This window comes from Taeniopygia guttata, chromosome 5, assembly GCF_048771995.1.
Source record: "Taeniopygia guttata chromosome 5, bTaeGut7.mat, whole genome shotgun sequence".
NCBI lineage: Eukaryota > Metazoa > Chordata > Aves > Passeriformes > Estrildidae > Taeniopygia > Taeniopygia guttata.
In genome coordinates, this window is record NC_133030.1 from 53,173,963 (window position 1) to 53,192,966 (window position 19,004).

At 35.6% G+C, this 19,004-nt stretch overlaps 1 protein-coding gene across 1 annotated transcript in view; it reads left to right on the forward strand.

Annotated features, from left to right (window-relative positions):
• The window catches only part of WDR25 (WD repeat domain 25), a 63,895-nt gene that overhangs the window by 17,164 nt on the left and 27,727 nt on the right, over positions 1-19,004 (forward strand). The window contains exon 3 of the mRNA XM_012574095.5: positions 16,191-16,338. Coding sequence (XP_012429549.5) covers positions 16,191-16,338 — 148 coding nt within the window. The remainder of the gene's footprint in view (positions 1-16,190; positions 16,339-19,004) is intronic.

Consider the following 19,004-nt stretch of genomic DNA (forward strand, 5'->3'; position numbering starts at 1 on the left):
AATAATTGGAGAGCGATAGAGTAAATTTAACCTTTTGTACTTTAGAATGCTGTCTAAATATTTCTTCTCTATCTTGAAACACATTATTCATTAATCTCTTTTCTAGTGGAAAGAAGCTGTCTTTACACTTTAAAGAACAAAGGACAAAACACCAAGTCATGACTCTTCGACATTCTGTTCTTGGGGTCATTTTTTTTCTATCTTAAGAGTTTATTTCTCCAAGAAGGTCTTGATCAAGACCAAGATCAGAGTTGATGATCAGAGACTCCTTCTGCCTCTGAAGAGTAATGGTTAAATCTTTTTTCCCCAAGAGAATGAAGTCTGTGCATTTTCTGATTTTCACATTTTTATGTTATACATTGTATTTCATCCCTGAATTCGGTTGCATTTTTCTTTTTGTAAAGAAATGGATCTAGCTATAAAGAAGATGGAAGAAAGTATGCAACCTAACGTGAATAGTATCCTCAGTATGTGCATTGGTGGTACCTTTGACTTGATGATAAGTATTTTCAGTCAAGTATGGCTCACATCAGTCTTGTGATCTTGAAACTCAGTTAGGGAAACTCAGAAATTTTTGGTTTTGTTTCCATCTGATGGTGTGAGGAATAAATTTTTAATGGACCCTTCAGAGAAAAAAAATCAGAATTACTGGTTTCTTTTCCCCTCAGTGTTTGCCTGAAGGAGAGTTTCTTATCAAAAGCCATGTACTGGCATTTGAATATATATCCCAATATTAGCAGGTAAGCAAAGGTATGCAATTTTCCTGAGCAACAAAATACTTGATTACAGGTCTAATGATAGTTTAAGAGGTGTTTTCAGATGTGCTGAAATCAAGGACTTGAAGCAGATGAACTTAATTATCTTTGTGAATATTCACAATCACATTATGTGCTTTAAATGTCACATTTGGAAATAGTGCCTCATTGCTAGTTAATTAACAATAATTACTCAAGCTAGTACTTGTGTTTCTGGAATCTCTTACCTACTGTGAAAAATGTATTTTGCTTCCAAAGTTTTCTCAGTATAAAATCCAGATTTTATTGAAAGAATTCTGGAAGTGTTGCAGTTCCTGATGCCCTCTGTACTCTTTATCTGTACCACTGCAGCACAGATAATCAGTTATTCCATTCCATTTGATTTTTAACACCTGAACTGTGATGTGTAGGGTATTTTTTTTTTTAGAAAAAGCAATCAGTTGATTTTTTTTCCCTTGGCAGCATAACAAAAGAGAAGCAGTAGCAAAGTAGAGTGGCAGGCTAGATCCATCATGAGGTGTTACAAAGGTGTGTTGACATCTTCAGCTAAAGAAATATGGCTTATGATAATACCAGAAAGGGTTTTTTCAGTCATAGCACTTATGCTCTGTATGCTTTTCTCTCTCTAAGGATGTTTTTTTCTTGGTAGAGAGCATTCTACAGCCCAAGGTAGCTTATACTGCAACCAAATAAAACCCTCATAGATCCTAGAAAATCTTCCCTATATTCTAGTCTCCATCTTTCTTCTCTGCTTTTCAGGTAGAAACTTAATTGAAATATCCAAAGATTTTCTACAAGGCTTTTCCATGAAAATAAATCTTTCTTCAGTAGTGAATCTTTCTTTTGACTTGTTTGCAGAAGGGCACTTTATGTGTGCTTATGTGTATATGTGTATGTATATTAAAAAATAGATATACTTAGATATATATAAAAAGAGCCTTAAATTAGCAGAAAGCCTCTATTGTCGACTACTTTTACTTGCAAACTGCATGTTCTCTTTGCCTGCACATTTCATTAACCTGTGTGAATGGAGAGTCCATTGAAATCCTGGTAATAACCTGTAGCTTACATTTCAGAATAATAGTTTTCTATATAGTACGTGAAGTACTTTAAGGTTTTTAATTTGGGACAGTGCTTACAACATGCTAAGTAGATGTTTGATCTCTCAGACATCAATTTCATACTAATTTGGAAAACAGGAAGAAAAGCTACTAAATTTAGAAACAGTCATGAAGAGTAAGCTAATTGTTTGTGCTTTGTGCAGTGGGAGTGAAGATAACTGCAGGTATGCAGAAGCGTAACCAAGGGGGTGATAAATATTTTATTAAGTAGTAAAAGTGTTTTAGTGATGGCAACACAAATGGAGGAGACATTGAGTAATAGGAAGCTAAAATAATAAAGTTAATCTGATTGTGGAAGGGTCTTTAACATGTTATGTGAAAATAGTGTTGGAATTGGTAAGGACTTCATTGGGGAAACTTCTCAATGATAATTTTTCATCTGTAGAATGACTTGGAGAAGAAAAGTTTTTCACAACCACCAGGTTTTAATTTTAAGTATTTAGGTAATTTCATAGACCCATTCTAACTGAATGGCCTGGTAATGATGTCAAAAAGCTTTCCCATGTGTCTGCTATGCCAAATGGGTTAAAGCAAAACATTTTTTGTTTTCTTTTTCTCTCCTCCCATTATACATGAACTGCTCTTATTTTCTTTGAGAAATCTGCTCTTGGATATCTCAAGAGTCTGGATTATCAAAAAACTTGATATTCAGGTTCTGACATTCCTTGTTTATTTTAGAAATAATTTACATTTACGTGCTTAAATAGATTTAAGTACTCTTGAAGAATTTGTTCAAAACTGGTCACTAATCTCTTTAAATTTGTGCTAATATATAGTAGCCTACAATGCTACTAGAATTTTCAATCAAGCCAAACCCCAAATATTTGCATTAACTTCTAATTTTGAAATGCTTTGTTCTGTAAGTCTGCAGTGGCAGTGAAGTAAATGCAATGAAATATTTCTAGGTGAAATGACACTTTCTGTAGGTGTTGCACTGCTGCTGCAGTGAGAAATGCTGAACCCGAGGCTGCAGTGAAAGCGAAGTTTAAATGTTTGTGTTGCAGTGGTGCCAAGGGCTGATTTCTCCTGGACTTGTGGTGGACCTTTGGGTTTATGTGCATGTTCCAGAGCTGTTCTGCCCAGAGCATTGGAGCCAGCTGGGTGTCAAAGCTGCTGGGTGGGGCTGGGGAGATGCTCTGCTGGGGCACACAGGTGTTTCTCTGGGCTGGGTTTAGCTGGGATTTCCCGTGGTACCACTGCTGATGTGCTGATCAAGTAGGTTTGAACTATGGCAGTGTAACCAGAGGCAGCCCCTACTGATAGAATACCACAGTTATTGCTTGCTAAATGAAGTGTGTTCATCCGGCTTTAGAACAAAACAGGGGAGGGCAGTGGTGTGTATTTTACAAGAATCTAAATATTAAATTTATTTCTCTAGTTAAAAATAATTTAATTGGGTCCTGTATAAATGCCAGGCAATGTTTGCAGGCGTCAGTATGTTCATATCTGCTCCTTGATAACTCTGTCATTAATTCATAGTTTCAAGTCAACATCCACATAGGAGAAAGTTAGCTTTTAATCTGGTCCTAGGGTTTTAGCAGAAGCTAGTGTTTTCGTTTCCAGTTGCAACAGCATGCTCTCACATCAGCTGTAAAATGAAAATTAGTGATACATCCCCCATAATATGACAAAATCACAGCAAATATGCAAGCTTGTTACCTAATTTCTAAACTATTGCTGGAGAGAATGGTAGAAACTCTTAACATGTAAAGTTCTGAGTATTTATAGATGCTTCCACCCACACCTGTGTAGCAGGACTTCTCACTTGAGCTGTACTCCTAGTTAAATTTAAAATCAGTTACATCTGGAAACTAGCTTTGAAACATTTGGACTACAGTAATAATCTCTTTTTGAGGTACAGCTTCTTGTGTCTTAAGTTGCTGTAGTTTTTCTTCAGCTTATGATGTCTAGGTAAACCAAGTATAACATTTTTATATGCTTACTATGCTTACTGGGAAAAAAAACCCTAGTGTTTTTAAAATGAATATTGTATCTGTGTTAATGTTTTTGAATTTATTGTTAAGATAAACAGCCCCCAACCTATTAATAAAGAAAAAGCTATTTACCAAAGTTTATTGTAGAATGTGATAAAAGTAAATGTGGGATTCCAGGGCTTCTCTCTGGCTGCCCTCTGTCACAGATTCTGACAAGTAGTTCTTTTAAGGTTATTTTTTGAATCTTAAAATTAGATACAAACTGTTGTGCTTTGCATTGATGAAAAACATAATCAAAGATCTCTTGTTCACCTTCAAGTGGGCTGTATCACTGTACTGCATTGTAGGAATGTAAGTGAGCATTGAAAACCCCCTGCTGACTAGATGTACATAAGGTTTGCAAATTACCTACCAGTGCCCTTTGGGACAAAGCTCTTTGTGAAATCATTGTCAATAACTTTCTGTTGAGTTGACTTATGGAATAGGTTGTTCTTCAAGATTTCACAGGAGAGAGATTAAATGTTATAAAGTACAAAGTACAGAAACTCCGTAGGGCAATCTAAATGATGTTATAGGAACTGAGCTGTATTACAAAGAATATTAAACATATTTGCAATCTTCTACTATTTGTCGCTTGAATGGCAGGTCCCTTTTTGTCTGGTGGTTTGCATGGATATGCAAAGGAGAAATAGTAAAAGCGAATCAGTTTTATGTAAATCTGTTAATTTTTAGATACTTGTGTTCCCTAAAAGAAAAAATAAAAATCTGAGTTTTCTAATGATTTGTGTTGATGCTGTGCAAATTGCTTGGCAAAGAGGAGCTGCTGTGTTCCCTTCTTTTGAAAAAGGAATATACTTGAAAATAGCATGGCACAGCCAATGTTGTTTATCTGTGTTAAAATTAGTGTGAATTAGTCAAGTTTCAGTGTACCTGAGACAGCTGGAGTAATGCTGGTGGGGGAAACAAACCCAAACCTCCTCTTTAGTGTAGAGACACGTGGTTATGAAGGGTGGAAATGGCCCCAACACGCTGGAGATAAATGTGGAACTGAAATGTATTTGTTATGAGCAACATAACATGGGGAAGCTGGAAGGGGAGGTGAAGCTGCTGTTGGTACTGTAAGCATGACATGGTGACAGCCCTGCACTGTGCCTGGCCCCACACTGGGGCCGGGGCTGAATTATGGTGATGGCTGTGCTGAGTGAAGGAAGCTGAACTGTGCTGTGTGCTTGGACGGAAGCTGGAAAAAAAAAATTAAAATAATTTAAAAATCAGGAATTTGCTGAGGGTTAATGTGTGTGGCTGCTGCACACTGGATGGCCATCCCCCTCTGTGGGGCAAAATGTTTTGTTTGAGTCAGCAGATCATATAGGAGGCACTGAATATCCTGGGAGTCAAATGTGTAACTTTGAGAAATCCTGATGTGTTTGAGGCATCTGCCTCCTACACTCCTTGTGAGTGGCCCGGAAATGCCAATATCCTTCATATAATAAATCACTTGAATCTCACCATGTTACTCATTCTTTGATGCTCCTCAGCTTCCAAGGCTTAACAGTATTTTTCACAGACTTCATACTAGATAAAATCTACCTTCACACATCCAGTGGAGACCCATCTGAGCAGGAATTCCTGCTGAAGAGATTTGGACCTTGTTGAGATCTCCCTGTGAGGAATTGTCATTGAGGATTGTGGGAGGCAGCCTTGTGTTAGGAGCTATCTGGGGCTCTTTTTTTACATAGGAAGCAGCACTTCCCATTCACATGCAGCAATTGGATGTGTGTGTTAGAAGGCAGAACATTCACAGCTCACGGAACAGTTTGTTCCAGGGGAAGCAGGAGACCAAACCTTGCACTGAGAGACCTTTGTCACTTGGCCCATAAACTTCATGGAAGTTTTTCCCATTACTTTCCCTGGTGCTTAGAGACACATAAGCATCATATTAGCTCAGTAATGGTACAAACAATTGTAGTAAAGCAGAATGTTTTCCTCAAGAAAAATTGGAAAAATTCTCAGTCTGGGTGACCCCAGTGTAGCTAGAGCAAGTGGAGGTTTCTCTATTGTACAGCCATCCTGCTAAATAACATCTTATGCAGAAAAATTTTGAGAAGATCTCAGTCAAAATTTATCCCTGCAGCCTGCAGGCTAGGTGCTTCAAAGCAATTTAAAAATATTGAGTTTAATTTTAAAAAACCTATCCAAATAAATTACCTCTTTTTTTTGTGCTCTCTTGTTCTGGTTAATCTGATTTCACTACAAAGTCATCTCTGCTACACAAATAAAATTTAGCATTATCCTCAGTGTCACTTAAATAATCAAACTACTTGTTGTATTTATCAAAATGTTTTCTGCTCTGGGTAAGGAAAATGTCTGCTCTTACTTCAAGACCTTTACTGCAAGAACTTAATCAACCAATGGGCTTGCAGTTATCATTTTTCTCCACCCCTGTTTCTGAACTGCAGGATAAGGCTATTTCTGTGGAAACAAATCAACATGTTAAAGTTGTACAGCCGCCAGAGGGGACTCTGATGTTTCTTCCTCTGAAGGTAAAGATGACTCCAGCTTATTTCTAATTGTGTGATACAGCTTCAGTAAAATGCTACCACAAGCTGTCATGGGCAGCCCTGCATTATTGATTCATTTGGACATTAAAATATGTAGCCAAAGTCAAGTGTAAGATAACATGGGTCCTGCACCTTAATATATGTTCAAAATTTGCAGTTCTCGGTGTGTATAAATTAGTGCAGTTTTCAGAGGTTGCATCTTCCAGGCCTTTTAGAAGGATGAGAAAATGTTGTGTGTAATGAGATCGATTCATTCATCTCCACTTGAGGTCTTGGTTCTGCAAAGTTTGTGCTGAAACCAGGAGTGAAGAGAGGTACCAGTGCAGAGGATGCTGAACTGACATCTCTGTCCGAGGGTGTTTGCTGCCAGCTCTGCTGCTGTCCCACAAGTCTTTGGCTTTTAAAGGACTCTTAGGCAAAAGGGTTCTACTTAGAGTGGTCTTGTATCCGTGAAAAGTAAAGTGTTTCTCCAAATCTTAGAATAGGGGAAAGAATGCTGCTCTTAATGTCTACTACATCTCCATTCCTTTGGAATCTTTCCTTTTCAAGAACAAAGGAGAACTGGCAAAACTCGTCTGCCAGAATAAAAGTCAAAAGAATGATCAGTGTGTTTAGAGGTCTTGATCTCATTTAGTGAAGACTTTATTCTGTGAATGTCTGCAGTTTTCTAATGTCTTAAAATGATACATGTGGTCTAAAGCATTCTAACAAACAAATCTGGTCTTTGTAGAAGGAATCAATGTGTTTTGAAAGTCTATCAGTGTAATTTATTTCCCTAAAGTTTTTAAAGGAAAATAAAATGGTTTCAGGAGAATTTTCTTACTAATGATATTTTGGTTCCAAGGAGGGAAGCTGGAACTGTGAAGAATTCACTTGCCAATGTAGAAAAAAAATGCATAAAAGTAATGAAAATAGGCATGTCAGTTTACTTGCAACTTAATACTGTCAAGAAATATAATGAATAAAAAATGCTAGCAGCTGTGCTGTGTTTGAACAGTTTTATACTATAGGTTCTGACATATTAATTGAAGCCTTAATACTTATTACCAGAAACTAGGTTGCTTTTTCACATTCCTCTGTGTCTTTGCCAATGTGATTATAGTTGACAAAGCTGATAAAGTTTGATATTTTTTAGGTTCTTCAGCATGTCTCCTCACTTTTTGGTTTACATTCCCCTGCTGGAGTGGCAGCTGTAGAAAAATTCAGATGATATCTAAGGAACTCTGAGTTGTGTTAGTACTTTTCAGTTGCTCTATTTCCTGCAAGTATGTTTAGTGGCAAGATCATCTTACTGAACTTGTTTCAATATTTTTTTATTTTATTTTTTTATTTTAGTGGGGGTGAACCTGTTCATTAAACAAGCAAGAAATATAGCTCCTGCTGGTTTTATTTTGTTTAAAGTGATTTTGTTGCATTGTAACCTGTTCTTGTGGCAATACAGATGTTCCTTGTATTGCATTGTGATACTAAAAATAAATGCATATTTGAAACTAGTAACCCTCATCTCTGTTTTGAAAAACAAACTTCTCTGCCAAACACACTGCATTGCAGTATACCTTTTGCCCCTAAAACTCAAAGCTTGGTGCCAAATCTTAACTAGACCTTCACTGGAAATGGCCCATAATTGTAGTATGAAACACATTAAAAAAACCCCCAAAAAAACCCAAAAAACCAAAACCAACCAAAAAACAAAAAAACCCCTGCCAAAACCCCCTCAAATATGGTTTTATTTTCAAGATTTCACCCTGAACTTGTTCATACTTCAACACTATTTCAGTTCTTATCACAGAGATATTAATTAGGTAAACATTCTTTATAAACAAACCCGTTCTAATCTCTAGCTTCAGTTTATAAGAGCAGCAGGGCTTACTTCTGAATAATTATATAATATTCTAGCACTTACTTACTTTAATCAAGTGGTTGAATATGTTATTAGTATTTTGCTAGTCCGTGTTGCTGCCTCCGTGCATGTGTTACTCGTGAGTGTTTGGCATCATTTCATCCAGACCAGCTGTGTGCAGGTGCTGTGCAACCCCTGCATGTGCTGGCCTCCCTCTGAGAGGCTGCTGAAACACTGGAGGGTTGAGCTTGTTTGTCCAGAAACTGCAGATAATTAACAGGGAAAGAATATTGAAACCACTGAATGGAAATAAGGTCTCAGCTACCCGTTTCATCTTTCTGTCTGTAATTCCAGGCATGAATGACATCCAAGAAATAGGAATTCTCTAGAGTCCATGTTTTCTTTACTTTTTCCATTTCTGAATCAAATGGTTAAAAAACCAGTTTTCACAGATGAGATTAGTGTGTCCTGAAGACACATTTGATACAATGGGAATATATAATTTGCAAATTCTTTAATAGAAATGTCTATGAAATATATATGTCAGTATTGTTCAGTGTCTTACTGCTACTGTTTCTAAAATATAATTTACTTCTTTCAGAAGAGTTCTGTTTGCCAGTTTTGACTTGAAAGGTTCCCGTGGAGGCAACATTAATTATTTATACTGGCAAAACCCCAGATAGTTTGTATACTTTAAAATTATTTATGTCTTCATTTTTCCTTGGTTGATTAGGTTTTACTCATGTTACAGGTTAACTTTTGAAGTAGGGAATTGTTAGGTCGATTTAAGAAGTGTAGTAAGTAGCTCTTGCTGTTAAAACTTTATCAAGAATATTTCTTTATTGTATATAAACAGATGGGCAGCTCTTGCCACAGTGGTGTGGAGTTTTTGTTTCCTTTTTACAGAATTTTATTTTCTTTGTCTTGCCTCTCCTTTGCCAAATGAAAATGTCAATGTTTTATCTTCTTCCATTACTGTTTTCTTAAAATCATTTTATGGGATGCTGGCAGCTCGAAGTGCACTTTTGACTGGGTTTTCATTTTCCTATTAATGGGAAAACCACCCAAACAAAGCTTCACAACTAACAATTATGGAACCTTCCTTGGGGAAAGGAAGGTTTCTGTGGGAGAAACGCCAAATAATTGGAAATATGTTTCATAGGCATGGTTGGCATGAAGCTCATGTAATGCTTGTGCTTAACCTTTGCTGGATTTTCTAGGATTAAAGCTCTTTTACATTTGTGCAAATCAGTTTTCATAGCACTGAGTAGTTTCTAGTAGCAGTGCCAGCAGTATGGCATAATGCTTCTGCCTGAATAAAGCCCCCTACAAAATTATCTTATGTCTATCGATCTTATGTCTAATATGCTGGGTTATTTTTGGGTTTAGTTTGATTTTGTTTCTGGGGTCTTTAATGGTTTCTTTGGGGTTTTGTTTGTTTTTATTTTCATTTATTTTTTTTTTTGTAAAAGTAGATTTTATACCTCATTGATTTGATTAATACACTTGCAACATTTTAACATTAAATTTTTTAAGGGAAAAATAACAAATTTAGACCTTATGCTGGCTGTCTCAGTTAACTGAATTTCTACTGTCCATTCTCCTTGTTTCTACAGTACTAAGGGTTGTCTAGTAATAAGCTATCCAAATACAAATTTTTATTCTCTTATTCAGATATTAAAGCAATAATAAAGTTGGTTCTTCCCTTCAGATTAGTAAGACAATTGCATTTTCAGTTACAACTACTGCAAGAAGAAAACCAGTGGAAATCTGTAAATGTTCTAGTGACAGCATTGATATATACTTCTTACACCATGTCTAGATTAGGAAGAGGGATGTCATTTAAAATATGTTCCCTAGAACACTTTAAACATTCCTGAAACAAGTGTTCAACACATCTGAAAATGTGTTAGCTTTATGTAGCTATACAGAATCCTATGCAGAAAAACTCTTTTTTTGGGACAGTTGGTTTAAAAATTAAGCTGGTGTGTTTGAAATGTCATCATAGTCCATGTAACAATCTGAACATCTCTTTACATCCTTCATAACTGCTTTAAAATAAGCTTATTAGCACTTGAAGATTATACACAAAGTGACCTTAGTTCACAGCTTTTTTTGAGCTTAATTTCCTTTTCTCATGGTTTAACTGCGGGTTTAGACAAAAGAGTTCGAGTGATTTCTTTCGTAGTTCTTTCAACAAATTTTGCTTTGTACTACAACAATATTATTTAGCTCAATATTTTAAGAAGACATCAATTGAAACAAGCACAAAATATTCTAAACATTCCTGTAGTTACTTTAGGAATTTATATATATTACATGCAAGATCAGACATTTTTGTAAGTCATGCAATGGCTTGAGAGGCTTAGGCACACCTAGCAATTCTAATGCTTGGCTATTTATTGCTTCCCTTCCTGGCGTTCTCTTGTCTCAGTTCTATGAAAAAAAGAATGCACCTCTTTATGTAGCCCCTTATCCTTAGTGCTGTGTGTTAGAGATAACCAAGGGGCACTTTTAGCTCCTGCAGTCCTGCCCAAAGCTGCACCTCATCCAGCTGGGGAGTCTGAGGTAGTAGCAGCAGGAGATACCTTTTTATAATTTTTCCATGAGACTGTTTCTGCCCTCTGGCCCATTGATTTTCAAAGAACCTTTTAAAGTACAGATCAGAGCCTGCTTTGAAAACTAGAAAAGACATTTTATAGATAGTCTGGGGTTTCCTTCTCTACTGTATTTGTTAGAAATTGCATGGTAGCAGATATGGCACATCTTTCAGACCTGAATTCTGTTCTGCAGTTAGAAAACAAAGTAAAAAACCAAATGAGTTTGGTCTCCTTGAGATGCATCAGGGAGCAGTGCTGGTCCAAAAAAAGGGACAGGAGGGGCTCATGTCTTCTCAGATTCAGAAGTCTGTGGAGCAGCCTGAGTGTGCTGTGGAATGGAACAGAGTCTATTCTAGTCAAAGCCTGGTAATTTCTTCCTGCATCCTGTAAATCAGTACTATCCCACACCATCCTTGAACAGGGCTGTTTCTTAAATGCCACATTTATATTTATAGTAATTGACAAGTATGAAATGATTTCTTACTGTGGTTCATTAGAAGCCATTGACAGAAGCAGTTGGTAACACAACTTGGCACCACTTGGCTAAATTGGGAGGGATAGAATTCTCTTAGTATGGATGTTATATTGAAATGAGCATGGATCCATCCGTTAAAAAACTTTTTAATTCTGGTACACATGCTCCAGAAATTAATTTATTGTTTAGTATTCTTGACTGGCTGTGCTGTAGTTCCTCTATGCATGCAAATTCAAAATGCATACAACTTAATTCCTCACTTGCTTCCAACCTCTAATTTATCACAATTGAATCATTGTTCTCAGGTTCACTGTGCAATTACTGACTGCCTGCTTGAATAGATGCACCTTTCTATTTCTAAAAGTCAGGCTGCTGGGTTTTCTTTTCTGCAATCTAACTTGGAGGCAAGTGCATCATAGATAATCATAGCATGGCCGTGAAAGAGATGTGCTCAATTCCTAATTTATCACTCTTGGTGTGCTTGATGAGTTCTCATATTATTTTGGTTACTCTGCTTATGTTACTGTGTTATTATTTTTTTTTCTGGGAATGAATCCCTAGTTTGTATGATCAGTAAGATAAAGCCTTTCTTCTGTGCCTTATGAGCTGGCTGATAGTGCAGCAGACCCCAGAGCATTATTCTGTGACTGCTGTTTACTTGAGTATCAAGTGCTTCCCCACTCCTGCTTCCTGCTGTGACTTACCAAGAGTTTTTATCTTCAACCCAAACTACTTTCTTTTCCAAGGCTGTGTTCCTGAAAGCAGAAAATAGGATCTGGAAACATTCTATAATAAATCTCATCTCTTAGATTGTGTAGTTGCTTATGTGCTTTGTGAACTTCTAATCTCAAGGGCAAAGAGGTTTGGTTATGTTACCTCAAATACATGTTACAGTATTTTCACAGCATTTCTAGGCTATGCAGGAAAGCAAACAACGTCTGAAGCCTTTATTTTCAAATATTATGGAGAATGCGAAAGTGTAGTTGAATTACAATGTGCCACAGAGAAAGTAAAAGGAAAATAGCTTTTTTAAAGAAATCACTAGTATAATTTCATCACGTTGCTGTTTGTACCTGCCATTTTGGCCCCATATATGGTCCTAGCAGATAACTATGTAATCACCATAATTTATATAATGGGAGAGGAAATGAAATGAAAACAATTTATGGAACAGAAATGGAAATGCAGTATTATAAATAGTGAAGCCCAGAAGAGTAAGAAATAGTAGTGAATGATAAACCAGATGGATAAAGTCAATTTAAATAAAATCAGAAAAAATAAAATTAAAATTTTCATTATATCTTTATGCTATAAATGAGTATTGGCTATTTATTTCTTTCAAATACTGTATAATTAACTAGTTACTAATTGTAGATTTAGAGGAGGCAATATGTTAATATGTGTTATTTTTCTAATAACAGTTGCATATTTCATTGTATTTGTGATTCTTAGAAAGGAAAAACATGGACTGGTTACTGTTTATAATGTAAAATATTATTGCTTGAGTGTGTGGCAAAAAATAAGTATTTTCAGGATATAGCAGGACGAAATATGTGCTTTTAAATTTTTAGCTCAGCAATTAAAATTGCAATGGTCATCACAAGATAAAAGAGCAACCTCAGGTTTAATGATAATCCAGTATTTAATCTAGAAATAATACTGAGTTTCTGTGAGAGCTGAGTTTTGAAGTCAAGCTACAACACTTAAAGCAGTTGATCTCTTGGTAAAAATAATTTCATATAAATGTGTCTTGCTTTGGCAGATCTATAATAATTTCTAGTCTTAGAATACTTGTTACATGTGTTTCAATGCCTGTGAAGGAAGATTTATATGTGTCTGTCTCTGTATTTTTCAGTGAACTTTTTCCCATGCCCAAGTCATTTATTCTGTATGAAATATGATCTTTATTCCATGTAAATATCAGAGTTTATTCTACAAATGTAATTAGTAAGTTAATTTGTTAATAATAAATAATAATTAAATTTAAAAATTAACTAAATAAATAATTCATTAAATTATTGTAAAGGTATTTATTACCAGGTTATAGTTTAGCAGCTTTTGACATTTTAAGTGACATTTTTGAAATAATTCTAAGGCACTTCATATATTAAAAAAATTACCTTGAAATTCTTAAAACCATTCCTTCTTAAATTATGGTGTTATGGCCTTTATCTTCAGCCTTAGTCTGGTTTTGAAAACAAATTCCCCTTTCAAGCTCATGTATAGATGCCACTCAGAAGAATATGTTTGGGATCCTCTTCTGGTAAAGAGGTTGTAATTCATGTTCCCTTTTTGCCAAAGAAGACATGCTTCACAACATCAACCTCTTTAAATAGGATGCTTTAATGGCTCTAGTTCCTAGAATTTGGAAGTGAAGAAAAAAAGACTAGAAAGGTCTTTATTTCCACACAAGTTATTCTTGACACACTTGACTCTCAGTAGAAATTAGAGCCCTGAAATGCCCATCACCCTGGAGAATCTGCTGATCAGACATCTGAGGCTTGGGCAGAGGGATGCAAACTCAAATGCAGAGAACTCATCCTTTTGCAGCCTCTCCTTTTTTCAATGATGGTGGCTGCCTTATGAGCAGGCACCAGCAGCTGAGCAGACATTCCTCTCCAGCTCTGCACAAGTACAGTGGAACTCTCCCACAAGCCTCATTTCTTTCACTTATCGCTGATTAAACATTGCAAATACACAGGAATGGGGAAGCGTGTAAGACACTCCCTAAGGAAATGCAGACATGATGGTGGCTTTGCAGAGATCCTCTGATAGGATCTGAAGCATTTCTTTGTAATGAAATAGAGAAGATTCTCCATTTGTGCACGGTCAACATCTCTGTCAGTCGGAGGAGGCACAGCCTGGTGCTGTAACCTGGGGCAGCCACGTTCTGGTACAGCTGAGCATTCACTGCTCGGCTGAGTATTCACCATGGTGCCCAGTGAAAACTGATAAGGAGAAGAACTGGACTGAAGAGGGATCTGACAGGGGAAGATGCTCCCCTAAGTAGCTGTTTAACTCTGGGTCTTTTTTCCTCAAAACCTGGTTCTGTAATTAAAAGTTTACATTAATGGGCAGTAAACGAAATTAATTTCCTCAGTTAAAACTGCCTTGCCCATGCAACTTTAATTCCAGAAAGAATTGTAACACCACCATTACCTGGGCAAAAAAGAGCTGATGGAAAGTAAAACAGTTGAGAGAAATGTCTTACCTGGTAAATTGTCCCTTAGGTGTTGTCAATGGTCTCATCCACAAGAGTGGATCACTTGTTCCAACTCACATAATGGAGGGAAATGTGCAGCTTTACGGATGTGCTATTTCCAATTATGTCGCTTTTTTTAAATGAAGCATAAACTCAAAAGTCCTGTTGGACTTGCTTTACTTTACCTTTCTTGTGAAAATTGAGTTTTTGTACTTAATCTCTAAAACATGACAGAAAATATTGGAAGCATGTACCACCTGTTTTTCCTTTCATCTTGATTCATTCATTAGCTTCCTCATACTAAAAGCCCTCCAAGACATAATTAACTCTTTTTTGATACTGTGAAACTTGAAACAATCATTCAAACTCATTAAAAGAGAGAAACTTACTTTCAAAAGCAGTTTAATATTACAATTTCCCTGATTTTTTTAAACTTGTGATTAGGATAGAATATTAAGGATATGGCCCTCACGGTTTCAGTCTTTACTGGCTACTCAAGTAATTAATGATAATTGGTTGCTTTGCATTGCAGAGCTGTGCTTTGTGATAGAAGATCTTTTGATAAAATAATTTTCTTTAATGGAATGTTGTCTTCTGAGTATGCATTATGTAATGATACTGTTAGTAAGTCCTTTTTGTCCAGTAAGAAGAAAATATAATTGAAGAAAAAAGTACATTACCCAAAGTCTTGCTTTGTTCTCCCTCTTCACATTTTAAGCTCAATAGGTATTATATTGTACATCCATAGGATATTTTATAATCCAGTTTTTACTGAAGAAGAACATTTATTAGAAAATAGTTTTGATGTTTTGTCTTCTGTCACAGAACTGATCTAACTGGATTTTTATATGGGTCAGTTGTTGCCAGATTTCTAATTTTATCTTAAAACGATGGCAGAAATAGAACCATGAAAAGCATACACTTTTCATTTTTGTCAACTGTACTTGATAACTGAAGTCAAAGTAGTTGTATTTTCTAAAATATATTACTTGGAAACAAGTACCTGTCTCTTTTAAAATTGCTTTTAAAAGATGAACAGGACTATTTCTGTTCTGAAAATGCTACTTGTTATATAATTTAAAAAAATTGGAAAACTAGTAGGATTTTCAGAAATTCTCAGCATCAACTTAGTTCCGTCCAGAAGAAAATGAAAAATGAGAGGACTTAAACCAGTCCTTAAAACTCTCCATGCAGCTGCATGATAATATTCTTATCTGCTTCCTCAGTGAAGTTAAGGTAAAATTCTATTTAAAGGTACAAACTGAGAAATATTATAAAAGCTCATGTATAGGCAGATGTGAAAACTGTAGTCTGCCAGTATTCTTCTTCCTTGATGGAAAGCAAGATATGATGGAGAAAAAAAATTTGGAAGGAAAATGATTTAAAGGTAAAATGTATTTGGATACATCCCTGCATAGAGTAGGACAACATTATGAATGGGAAAGTATAGTGGGAATTGGAAGCAATGTAGACATTTCAAGAAAAAACAAAAGGGAGAAGACTGTATTACTGATTTGTGGCTTGTTAATAAAATGTCCTAATTCTAAACAACCATGCAATTATTTAAAACCATTTTTTACAGCTTAGTTGATACAACTTCAGAATGTAAAGCTTTCTCAACTGCAATGATTTGCTGTAGCAAATTATTCTTGAAAAAAATACTGTGATTCTTTGTAAAGGTGTCCTTATCCTTCTTTTTAAGGTATGGGATGCTGTAGATACAGGCTGCTGTTTAAAAACCTACTCCTGTCACTCCTGTGCTGTTCGAGCTGCCCAGTGGTCATCCTGTGGAAGAAGGATCCTCAGTGGGGGCTTTGATTCCATGCTGCATTTAACAGATGTAGAAACAGGTAAAGGCCATGAAGAATGCATTATAGCCACTTCTTTATTGTGTACAGATAACTTGGGATCTTGCTTGCCTTACTCTTTCTTCTAAAATATAGACAAATCTGTAGATGAAAGTTAGAGTTCTTGAAATGTGACCTTACTTAAAAAATGTATTTTGGCAATTAAGAATAGTTGGAGAAGTTTGAGAAAACTGAAATATCTTACAGTTGAACAATCACTGTAATTTCTGTTGTCAGATACTACCCAGATGAATGGAATGAAATGTGTGTTTTTATGTTCTGTCACCATCATTCATTAAAGTGTTTGAGCAGCCTCTTAAAGCTGACTTCAATAACATTTATTCATATATTTATTTAAACATAGGCTTGTATCTCATTCCCTGTTGGGTTGAAGTTTGTACTTGAAGTTAATTAGGTGATTTTTTTCTTTTTTCTGAATAGGACCTTAATTAGGGGTATAGAAACTTAAATTCTGGTATGAAACCTTGAGAATGAACTTTTGTTGCTTTGATGCATTTTTGAATTTGATTTGGGATTTGATTGTTGTAACCTTAACAACTAATTTTCTGGATGCTGTGTCTGCTCATGTCTCCTTCACAAACTAAAGTGCTTCTGTCAGCTGTATTCCTTCTCTCCTTAATGGATGTTACCAACATCCAGCAGCATTCACTGGGGCTGTGCATAATGGGACATCTCTGTGTGTGTGTATGAATTAGATCCAAAATGGAATCTCATCAAGGGAAGAGTTGCAATTTTACATTTCCCACTTTAGTTTATTTTAAAGTGTTTAACTCCTGCAAAGGTGCAATATTTTTTGTAGGACTACAATAGAAATCGTTACAAAAATTACAAGCGGTTTTTGTCTAGGAGGATTTTCTCTTGCATAAAAGCAAGAATTACATTGTAAGTGAATATCTGGAAAGCAGAAGTCCTATTCAGATGAACTGGGAAAGCAGCCAAGAAAATTTTTAAATATTGTTCATATGAGAAAAAGGTTCTTTTTCATGCTCCAGGAGTTTATTTTTCTCAACAATAGTTGTACCAGAAGTATTTGAATTCAATGATGGCTGGAAGGGAGCTGTTGCAGTGTAGGAATGTAAAATATGTTACAAAATACTGATGTTTTGAGAATATTCAGCTTTTTTAATGGGGAAAGGAGCTTTATATACTTGGAGTAATAGTACAGGAGGTTAATATACTAAGTCATTAATTTGTTAGTCTTCTACAGCAACCTTTCTAGTCCCACATATAACTGAATTTTACTAATCCAGGTGGATTTATTTTTGTCTGTAATGCTTAAAAATTCTAAATAGAATGGCTATCTTTGTAATGGGATTTATGGCAACTGAATAGATTTTGTGTGTCTGAGTAATTTTTCCCTACTCTGGGAAAAATTTCATAAAATCATAGGGAAAATTCCAAAGACACATAATTTAAATAATATGCTTTAATTTACAATGTCTCTTCAGCTTAACTAATCAGTAATGGGACAGAAGTCTGGATTAAGTTGATTATAGTGATTCATTTATACTTCTCTAGGAAATGACAACAATAGCAAAATATATTTACTAAGTGTCAAAGCAGATAAGTTTGTAAATGGTTCTTTCCTTACTGACTCGTGAGTTATAGGGTGTTTCTAGCTACTTAAATAAATTGTACATGTGAAATTAATGCTTATGTACTTGGACTTTTCAGGTATTCATTACTGTCTTATTTAAAGAACACAGAATTCCTTGTAGTTCCTCTGAACTGCAGTTGTGATTGATCCTGACTTTCACACCTCATTTGGAAAACCATAATAGGAGTGATCAGATAGTCTGATTTCCTATGTATGCAAGCCAGTTTCTGAGTTCCTTCCCTGTTGTAAAGTTACTCTTCATACATTTCAGTCAGTTCTGTTCAGAGAGACAGGGCAAGCAGTTTGCCTCTGGAATCCAAATCAATTTGATATAAAAAGCCTCATTTCCATTTGAAAAACACTAAGGCATCTATAAGATTTTGATTTACATTCATTCACTGAATCATTCATTCCTCCTCACTCTTCATCAGTGCTGAGATGATTTCTTTGATTAACTTCAAATAGATGTTAGAACTGTTCCTTCACGTTGGACTTTCATATACTTTTTTGGACTTCAATCCTAATTACTTTCCATTGCTAGTGTGAACTAACTAACAGTGTATTTAAATGTAGTAAATGCATGCCAGTGGGATTTTATAAATAATAATGCTCTCTTTCAGGCTCTATGCTCTTGTATGTTTCGTTCTGATTGAACATTTTTCCAGTCATTTCCTAAAATCTAATCTTTCTTGTCTTTGTTTTCAGTATACGTTTAATATATTACATCTGTGTTATAAAAATTGCTTCATGTCCTTCGCTAAAAGAAACCTATTGGTCTATATAGAATGACTTAAAAGGTTTAAAAAAGGTTGCAAACACAACTTAGTACATGCATGGTATTGAGCTGCTGAGTTGTGGGGGATTTTTGTCATTTTCTGTTGGGAACATAGTTTTTGGCCTATTAAATTGAAATTGTAGTCTGGCTAATTGTTCTGGGTCTGATGAAGGCTAGTTATGATATTTCTCAAAGGAATGTGTCAACAATTTTTTAACAAACAGCACTAGAATAAATTCTTCAGGAAATTTTCTTTCTAAGATTGGACTTTAGTTT